We start from the raw sequence: 8198 nt of genomic DNA on the forward strand, positions 1-8198 counted from the left end.
CAGGGGCCTGTGCTGGGGCTTCGTGGGGCTTGTCCTGAGCGTCCGCTGATCTGTCACCCTCTCCCCTCTCGGTGCTGCCTTTCAGGATCCAGGTGACAGATGGGTCTTTTCCTTCCTGCCCCGACTCTCGAGCTCCCACCTCAGAGCTTCACTCTCCAGCCTCCCATGGGAATCGTGGGAATCGTCTGAAGTTCTGAGCCCAGAACCAGAGAAGACGACAGAGAGGAAGTCAAGTCTCGAGAGCCTGTGCGCCTTCACGAAACAGGCGGCAGGGTGTGTCCCTGCTCAGGGGCGGCGCCTGGCACCTGCTGATAGTGCCCCCCACCCCCTGCCGGAGAAGCCCCGGCAGTTGGCACTGGCCGTGTCTGCTTCACTTGGGGCCCCCGTGCTGGGGGTCGCCCCCAAGATGGTGGCGGCCCCCGGGAGGACTGTGCTGCCAGCCCCCGCCTCCCGCTGCTAGGTGCCCCCCGCGCCCCGGCCCCTCACCCCCAGCCCGGCCTCCCGGGGGAGGGGGGGCCGCGGCCGGCGCCATGCTGCGCCTGGGGCTGTGCGCCGCCGCGCTGCTGTGCGTGTGCCGGCCAGGCGCCGTGCGCGCCGACTGCTGGCTCATCGAGGGCGACAAGGGGTACGTGTGGCTGGCCATCTGCAGCCAGAACCAGCCGCCCTACGAGACCATCCCGCAGCACATCAACAGCACCGTGCACGACCTGCGGCTCAACGAGAACAAGCTCAAGGCCGTGCTCTACTCCTCGCTCAACCGCTTCGGGAACCTCACCGACCTCAACCTCACCAAGAACGAGATCTCCTACATCGAGGACGGTGCCTTCCTGGGCCAGTCGAGTCTGCAGGTGCTGCAGCTCGGCTACAACAAGCTCAGCAACCTGACGGAGGGCATGCTGCGCGGCATGGGCCGCCTGCAGTTCCTGTTCGTGCAGCACAACCTCATCGAGGTGGTGACGCCCGCCGCCTTCTCCGAGTGCCCGAGCCTCATCAGCATCGACCTGTCCTCCAACCGCCTCAGCCGCCTCGACGGCGCCACCTTCGCCAGCCTGGCCAGCCTCATGGTGTGCGAGCTGGCGGGCAACCCCTTCAACTGCGAGTGCGACCTCTTTGGCTTTCTCGCCTGGCTGGTGGTGTTCAACAACGTCACCAAGAACTATGACCGCCTGCAGTGCGAGTCGCCGCGCGAGTTCGCCGGCTACCCGCTGCTGGTGCCCCGGCCCTACCACAGCCTCAACGCCATCACCGTGCTCCAGGCCAAGTGCCGCAACGGCTCGCTGCCCGCGCGGCCCGCCAGCCACCCCACGCCCTACTCCACCGACGCCCAGAGGGAGCCCGATGAGAACTCGGGCTTCAACCCGGACGAGATCCTCTCGGTGGAGCCGCCGGCCTCATCGTCCACCACTGACGCGTCCGCGGGGCCGGCCATCAAGCTGCACCACGTGACCTTCACCTCGGCCACGCTGGTGGTCATCATCCCGCACCCCTACAGCAAGATGTACGTCCTGGTGCAGTACAACAACAGCTACTTCTCTGACGTCATGACGCTCAAGAACAAGAAGGAGATCGTTACGCTCGACAAGCTGCGCGCGCACACCGAGTACACCTTCTGTGTCACCTCGCTGCGCAACAGCCGCCGCTTCAACCACACCTGCCTGACTTTCACCACGCGGGACCCCGTGCCCGGCGACCTGGCACCCAGCACCTCCACCACCACCCACTACATCATGACCATCCTGGGCTGCCTCTTCGGCATGGTCATCGTGCTGGGCGCCGTCTACTACTGCCTGCGCAAGCGGCGCATGCAGGAGGAGAAGCAGAAGTCCGTCAAGGTCAAGAAGACCATCCTGGAGATGCGCTACGGGGCCGACGTGGATGCCGGCTCTGTCGTCCACGCTGCCCAGAAGCTGGGCGAGCCTCCCGTGCTGCCTGTGTCCTGCATGCCCGCCCTCCCCTCCATGATCGGGGAGAAGCTTCCCACCTCCAAGGGGCTGGAGGCCGGGCTGGACACACCCAAGGTGGCCACCAAGGGCAACTACATCGAGGTGCGCACAGGCGCGGGGGGCGATGGCCTGGCTCGACCCGAGGACGACCTCCCGGACCTGGAGAACGGGCAGGGCTCGGCCGCCGAGATCTCCACCATCGCCAAGGAGGTGGACAAGGTCAACCAGATCATCAACAACTGCATCGATGCCCTCAAGCTCGACTCGGCCTCGTTCCTTGGGGCAGGCGGCGGCGGCGGGGACCCTGAGCTGGCCTTCGAGTGCCAGTCCCTCCCCGCCGCCGCCGCCGCTGCCGCCTCCTCGGCCGCTGCCCCTGGGGCGCTGGAGCGGCCCAGCTTCCTCTCGCCCCCCTTCAAGGAGAGCTCCCACCACCCGCTCCAGCGCCAGCTGAGCGCCGATGCTGCCGTGGCCCGCAAGACCTGCAGCGTGTCATCCAGTGGCTCCATCAAGAGTGCTAAGGTCTTCAGCCTGGACGTGCCCGACCACCCGGCCGCCGCGGGGCTGGCCAAGGGCGACTCCAAGTACATCGAGAAGGGCAGCCCTCTCAACAGCCCACTGGACCGGCTTCCGCTGGTGCCCGCAGGCGGCGGCGGGGGCGGCGGGGGTGGTGGGGTCCACCACCTGGAGGTGAAGCCCGCCTACCACTGCAGCGAGCACCGGCACAGCTTTCCGGCCCTGTACTACGAGGAGGGCGCCGACAGCCTGAGCCAGCGCGTGTCCTTCCTCAAGCCGCTGACCCGCTCCAAGCGGGACTCCACCTACTCACAGCTCTCGCCCAGACACTACTACTCGGGCTACTCTTCCAGCCCGGAGTACTCCTCCGAGAGCACGCACAAGATCTGGGAGCGCTTCCGGCCCTACAAGAAGCAGCACCGCGAGGAGGTGTACATGGCCGCCGGTCACGCCCTGCGCAAGAAGGTCCAGTTCGCCAAGGATGAGGATCTGCATGACATCCTCGATTACTGGAAAGGGGTCTCGGCCCAGCAGAAGCTGTGACCCTCTCCTTCCCGGTGAGGTCGGAGGGGGAGGGCAGGGGGCACGCGGGGAAGGACCCCACCCCCGGGCGGCCGGGCAGGGGACGCCGCGGGGAGGGGGGCGCAGGGGGTCCCCGAGCCCGAGGAGCCGACGCACACGCACACCCGCACGCACGCACCCATGCACACACCTGACCACCACCTGACTGTGAACAACCACCACCCGACAATAATGGACAGGAAAACAGACACGTTCTCCTTAAAGTTTACACACTGATACCGAAACCAGTCGTCTTTACTGTGCTGCCCAGGGGGTCTGCTGGGGTGTGTGGGGGCCGGGGAGGGGGGAGTGCAGGCCAGGAAGCTGAAACGGGGTGTGGGGTCTGGGGCTCTGGGATGAGGGACAGGTTTGGGGGCAGGGGAGTCTGGGGTGGGAAGAGGGTCCCCCGGTCTGGGGGACAGGTCACTTGGAGATTTGGCACCAGGCAGACTTGGGGCATCGTTTCCTTTCTTTACGGTTAGGGAAACCAAGGCCCGGAAAAAAGGAAGTGATGACCCCAGGGCCCCGTGTCGGGTTAGGCAGTTTCCCAGCTTTCAAGCCCAGTGCTGTCCCCTACCCTTTGTCCGCCTGCCACCCCGTTGCAGAGCTGTGGTCTCCTGGAGCTGAGGGACTTGCGAATTGGGCAGGTGCTTTTCCTTTCTAGAAAGCCCCATGGCCACACCCCCTGGGCGTGGAGCTGTGATTCATCACTCTGGGGGGGTCCTTTGACCGCCCCACGCCACCCCCCAGTAGGGGCTGGAGGTCTGGCTCCCGAGAAAGGAGCAGAGGCACGGGGCCATTCCACCAGCCCCCTTCAAGTGTCTTCCAAGTGGTCTGGAAGCGGGTGGGGCCAGCCGCCACCGCCTCTCAGGTGCAGGCCCCCTTGCTACAGCCCCCCAGCCTCTCTGGGCCTCCAGGACCCCATCTCATCCCAGAAGGGTGGCCCTGAACTGTGATGCCTGGGAGCAGGGGGGAGGCAAGGCATAATGGGGGCCTTCCTACCTATGCGCCCACCTCCCGGCCTCCCACCTGCCTGACTCCTGTGGCGGGATCTCAGGGCGGCCCCTCGGCCTGCCCAGAGGGAGGAGGGCTTTCCCAGGCTGTGCCCATCCATCCCGGCCCCACCCCCTGGCTGCAGGGGGCTCCCATGTTTCCACGGAAATGGCCGCTCCCCCCCTTGCTGACCCTCACCCAACATCGAACAAAGCACAAACAGTGAGCACCCACCCCCCCAGGGGGCGGGGAGCGGGCAGGTTGGTGGGGCCCCTCCCTCTCCCTGGCCAGCTTCTGTCGCCATGGCAACCCAGGGCCTGGCAGTTGGGACGGTTGGGCTCCTGGGGGTTCTCTCTCAGTGTGGGCGGCAGCAGCGGGCGGTGAGGGAGGGCAGGGCCGGGGGAGGCTGCGGCCTTTCTCAGCAGCTAGGGGCTTTCAGGGTTGAGTCTGGGTGGGGACAGATCTGGGGTCCTGAAACTGAGGGGGGGGGCTTAAACACACTGTCAGGGTGTTGAGGGGCCCCTCACCTTTGATTAGGACGCAGGCCACCGGGGGTGGAGGTAGCTATAGCTTTGCCCCCCTGCCAGTGTGCTCTTTGGCTCCCCACCCACGTCAGGATGGACAGGAGCCCACTCAGCTCTCCCCACGCCCCTGCCGGAAACCCCCAGCCTCCAGCCTGTCACCCAGTTGGGTTTCCTGAGATTTGGGGAGTGTGGCTGTGGGCTGAGGGTGGGCACTGGGGTGGGACCAGGACCTGGGATGGGGATCTGACCAGGGAAGCTAGTGCCATCTCCTGGGCCGGGAGGCGGGGAGGGGGCTCTAGCGATCTCCCCGCCAAGGGTAGAGTCTGGGCGAGGACTGTGCAGAGGGCTTAGGGCTCACCTGAGCACCTCTCTTACACCCACTTGGGGGACAGACCAAGCCCAGGGCTCACTTGGGGAGGGGGTGACATTTGCCAAGAAAGGACTGTTCTTCTGGGGAGGGGAGGAGAGGGGCCGGCATGGATGTGCAGAGAGTGGACCTCCCTCCAGCCCCCAAACCTGCCCTCCCCCCACCCCTCCTCACACCAGATTGGCAAAACCGAGAACAGCAAGCCGGCTGAGCCAGTGGTGTGAGAGAGCAGGCTCCCATTATATTTGCATGATGATTTTACTGTATTTTTCTGAGCAAAACATCTGTCGTGTATGTGCGGTTTGTCCAGACTCCCAGGCCCCCTCCCCGCAGCCCCCCCTCCCCTTGCCCGCACCCCCTCTGTTGTGTTCTGACAAGTAGCTCTTGAAACCCGGGGGAGGGGCCGGTTCTGCAAAAGACCCAAAGCCGGTGCCACCCTAACACACCCCTGCCCCACACCCGTCCCCCTGTCTTTCTGAACGTGGGGCCCCACCAGTGCCCGCCTCACCCCTCTGGTCTCCGGTTTCATGCCCTTGCCCCCTGCCCCTCCTCCTTGCCGGGGAAGGGTGGCCCCCAGGGGGAAGGGAGCGTGGGAGGACCTCCGTGTGTCCCACCTGCGCCATTTTTTCAGGTGAAAAAGTTGGGGCCCCTCCAGAGAGGGAGGGGGCGGGGAGATTTGGCCACTGGGTTGGGGGAGGGGGTCCGTCACACAGCTGCAAGTGGTGGAGAGCTTGGGGGCTTCATGTGTGGCTGGGGCCCCTGAGGGAGGGACCCAGGGGAGCAGCTGGGGCCCAGGGTTGGCATGGCTTCCCTGGAGATAGAGACCCCATGGTGTGGGGCGGAGTGGGGAGGGGTCCCAGCAGGAGCCTCCCTCCCCACACCCCCCACTCCCCGGCCATTCCTGGTTGAAGATGATCTATAAAAACCTCAGACCATCTCACCCTTAAGGATAGGTCCCCATCTCAACAGCAAGGGTCTTGCCACTCCAGGAAGTAAGCCAGCCTCCATGATCGATCGATCGATCGGTCGTGAGGACACCAATCTTTGAGAATAGGCTGATAGGCCTCTGGCCTCCCAGCCAGGCTTGGGTCATAGGCTGCTTTCTCTTGAACTGAGGAAACGGGCCAGGGTACCGTAGACCACCCTGAAGGCCCTCTCGCATCTGTGTCCTGTGTCCTGTTCAAGATAATTCTTCTCCAGTGGGGAGCAACATAGTCACGAAAGACAAATGACCATTTATTTCAGAGTCCAGCCGGCTGGGGCCCTGGGTTTGTAACAATGAGCACAGTGGGCCCGGGGCCACAGCCTGGGCAGGCTAGCCAGGCAGGCGGCGGAGAAAGAAGTGAAGGGGGGGTGGGCTACTGGCGAGGAGGGCAAGCCAGCCCGAGGAGATGTGAGTGCTGCGCCCTGGAGCTCCTGGGGGAGGCCCCCTTGCCTTGGGTCATGCCTGGGCTTGCTGTCCCTGTCAGTCTCCCGAGGAAATTCCTGGGTGCCCGTCCCCGGGGGGAGTGGTGTCCATGGGTCTTTTTTTCACCGGGAGGGCTGGCACTGCTAGCCCGTTGGAGCCAATGGCCTTCTGGGGGCGAAAAGTGGGGGTCTGGAGGGGAAAAAAGCCCTTAGTCTGGGGAGATACCTCCTCAGGGGTCCCGGGGCCTGCCCCTGCCTGCTGGAGTCCCCTCACCTCTGCCCCCCTCCTGGGGACAGCGCCTGGGGGTGGGGTGGGGCTATCTTCGGGGTGGGGGGAATGGAAAGGCCCACTTTCGAAGAAGAGGAGGCTTGCATAGCCCCCAGAGGGGCAGGGGAGAGTCTGGGCCTGGCAGCGGGCCTCTAAGGTTCCCATTTGGAAGTCACTCCCCGCCCCCACTCCTGGAAATGGAACAGAGTGGAAACAGCAGCTCAGGAAACGGAAAGAAGGAAATCTTCTAGGGTCCCAAACCCAGCTGAGGGACAGGCTGAGTCCAAGAAGGGGCCCAGGCGTGGGAGGGACGAGTAACAGGTCCCGGCTTGTAAGGGGCTCACGTGCAGAGAAGGGACAGCCACAAAACGTTCCCCAGCAAGGGACATGTGAAGAGATTTAAAACAGGGTGATGGAATGGGGAGGGGCTCAGGGCACCCGGGGGGGGGGGGGCAGGCTCAGAGGACTAGCAAACTGGCTATGCAGACAGGGACAGAGGGAGCAGGTGAGGAGTGGCTGGATGTCCCGAAGAACGTCCTCAGGTGCCCCCACTATGTGCTCCACCCCCTCCGAGGGAGCCTACCCTTCAGCAGCATCCCACCCCATTCCTGGCCAAGCACGGGGTGGGGGGCTGAGGGGTGTCTTTCTGGGTGGAAGCGCTGGGGGGGGTGACCCCCGAGGGGCAGGGCTGACGGATGAGGGGTGGGGCTTGCCGGACCCCAGTGCTGTTCCCCTCCCGTCCCCGCCTTCCGCTCCACAGACCCTCGGCCCTGGGAGCTGCCATGGCCCTTGTCCATCCTGACCCTGTGTCCTCCCCCCCGCCATTTAAGACCCAGTATTTACACTTTTTGCCTCTCACGCCTGCCCCAAAGGCCTCACTAAAGGTCCCTCACTGCTGCTGAGCAGGAGGGAGAAGGGAAGGGGGGGTCGAATAGGGTGGGTGGGGGGCCCCGGGCCTCCTCTTCCTCTCCTTGCCCCTCGCCAAACAAGCACAGGGCTGGATGGGGGCCGGGGTCCCTCCTCGCTGCCTGCCTCCCTCCTTCCCTTCCTCCCTCCCTCCCTCCACAAGGAGGCGCCAGGCCATGGGCCCTGCGGCTTGGCACCCGGTCTGGGCACTGCAGGGCCGGACTCCTGGCCCCGGGCTATGAACCTGTGAACCCTAGCTGTGTGGACTTTTCCTTCCTCGGGGGGAGGGAGGGCTGAAACCTCTCCTTTTCTTCTTTTGGTGGGGGGGGGGCTTCATTTACTTTCTCTTCCCTGTATCTGCCTCTCCCTCCTCCCCAATTTCCTGTTTTAAACTGAATGGCACGAAATTGTTTTCCTCAACTCGGAGATTCCTGTATGGAGAGAATCAATTTCTATATTTGCAATAAATTTCTTATTTAAAACGATGGGGCCAAGGTCTGTGTTGAATGTCGACCCCTCCCCCTCCCCCCGCCGCCAGCTGGGGAGTCCCAGCGCCTCCGCTTTCTGGTGCCCCGTGCCCCAAGTCTCTTCCGCACCAGAGCCTCACACGAGGGGTGAGGAAATGGGGCCCACTGGATGGGCAGTCGCCACCCCTGGTCAAGGACAAAAGAAGTGTGTCTGCCGGAGGGCAGGGGCCAGCAGGAGACTAGAGGGTC

At 64.5% G+C, this 8198-nt stretch overlaps 1 protein-coding gene across 1 annotated transcript; it reads left to right on the top strand.

Annotated features, from left to right (window-relative positions):
• The first annotated feature begins 530 nt into the window (after window positions 1-530).
• On the top strand, window positions 531-3007 carry ELFN2 (extracellular leucine rich repeat and fibronectin type III domain containing 2). Its single transcript, XM_039246154.1, has one exon. It carries the CDS (start codon window positions 531-533, stop codon window positions 2997-2999), a length of 2469 nt encoding a protein of 822 aa, XP_039102085.1. The 3' UTR covers window positions 3000-3007.
• The last annotated feature ends 5191 nt before the right edge of the window (window positions 3008-8198 follow it).

This window comes from Hyaena hyaena, unplaced genomic scaffold (assembly GCF_003009895.1).
Source record: "Hyaena hyaena isolate Hyena2069 unplaced genomic scaffold, ASM300989v1 scaffold_280, whole genome shotgun sequence".
In the NCBI taxonomy this organism is placed as follows: domain Eukaryota; kingdom Metazoa; phylum Chordata; class Mammalia; order Carnivora; family Hyaenidae; genus Hyaena; species Hyaena hyaena.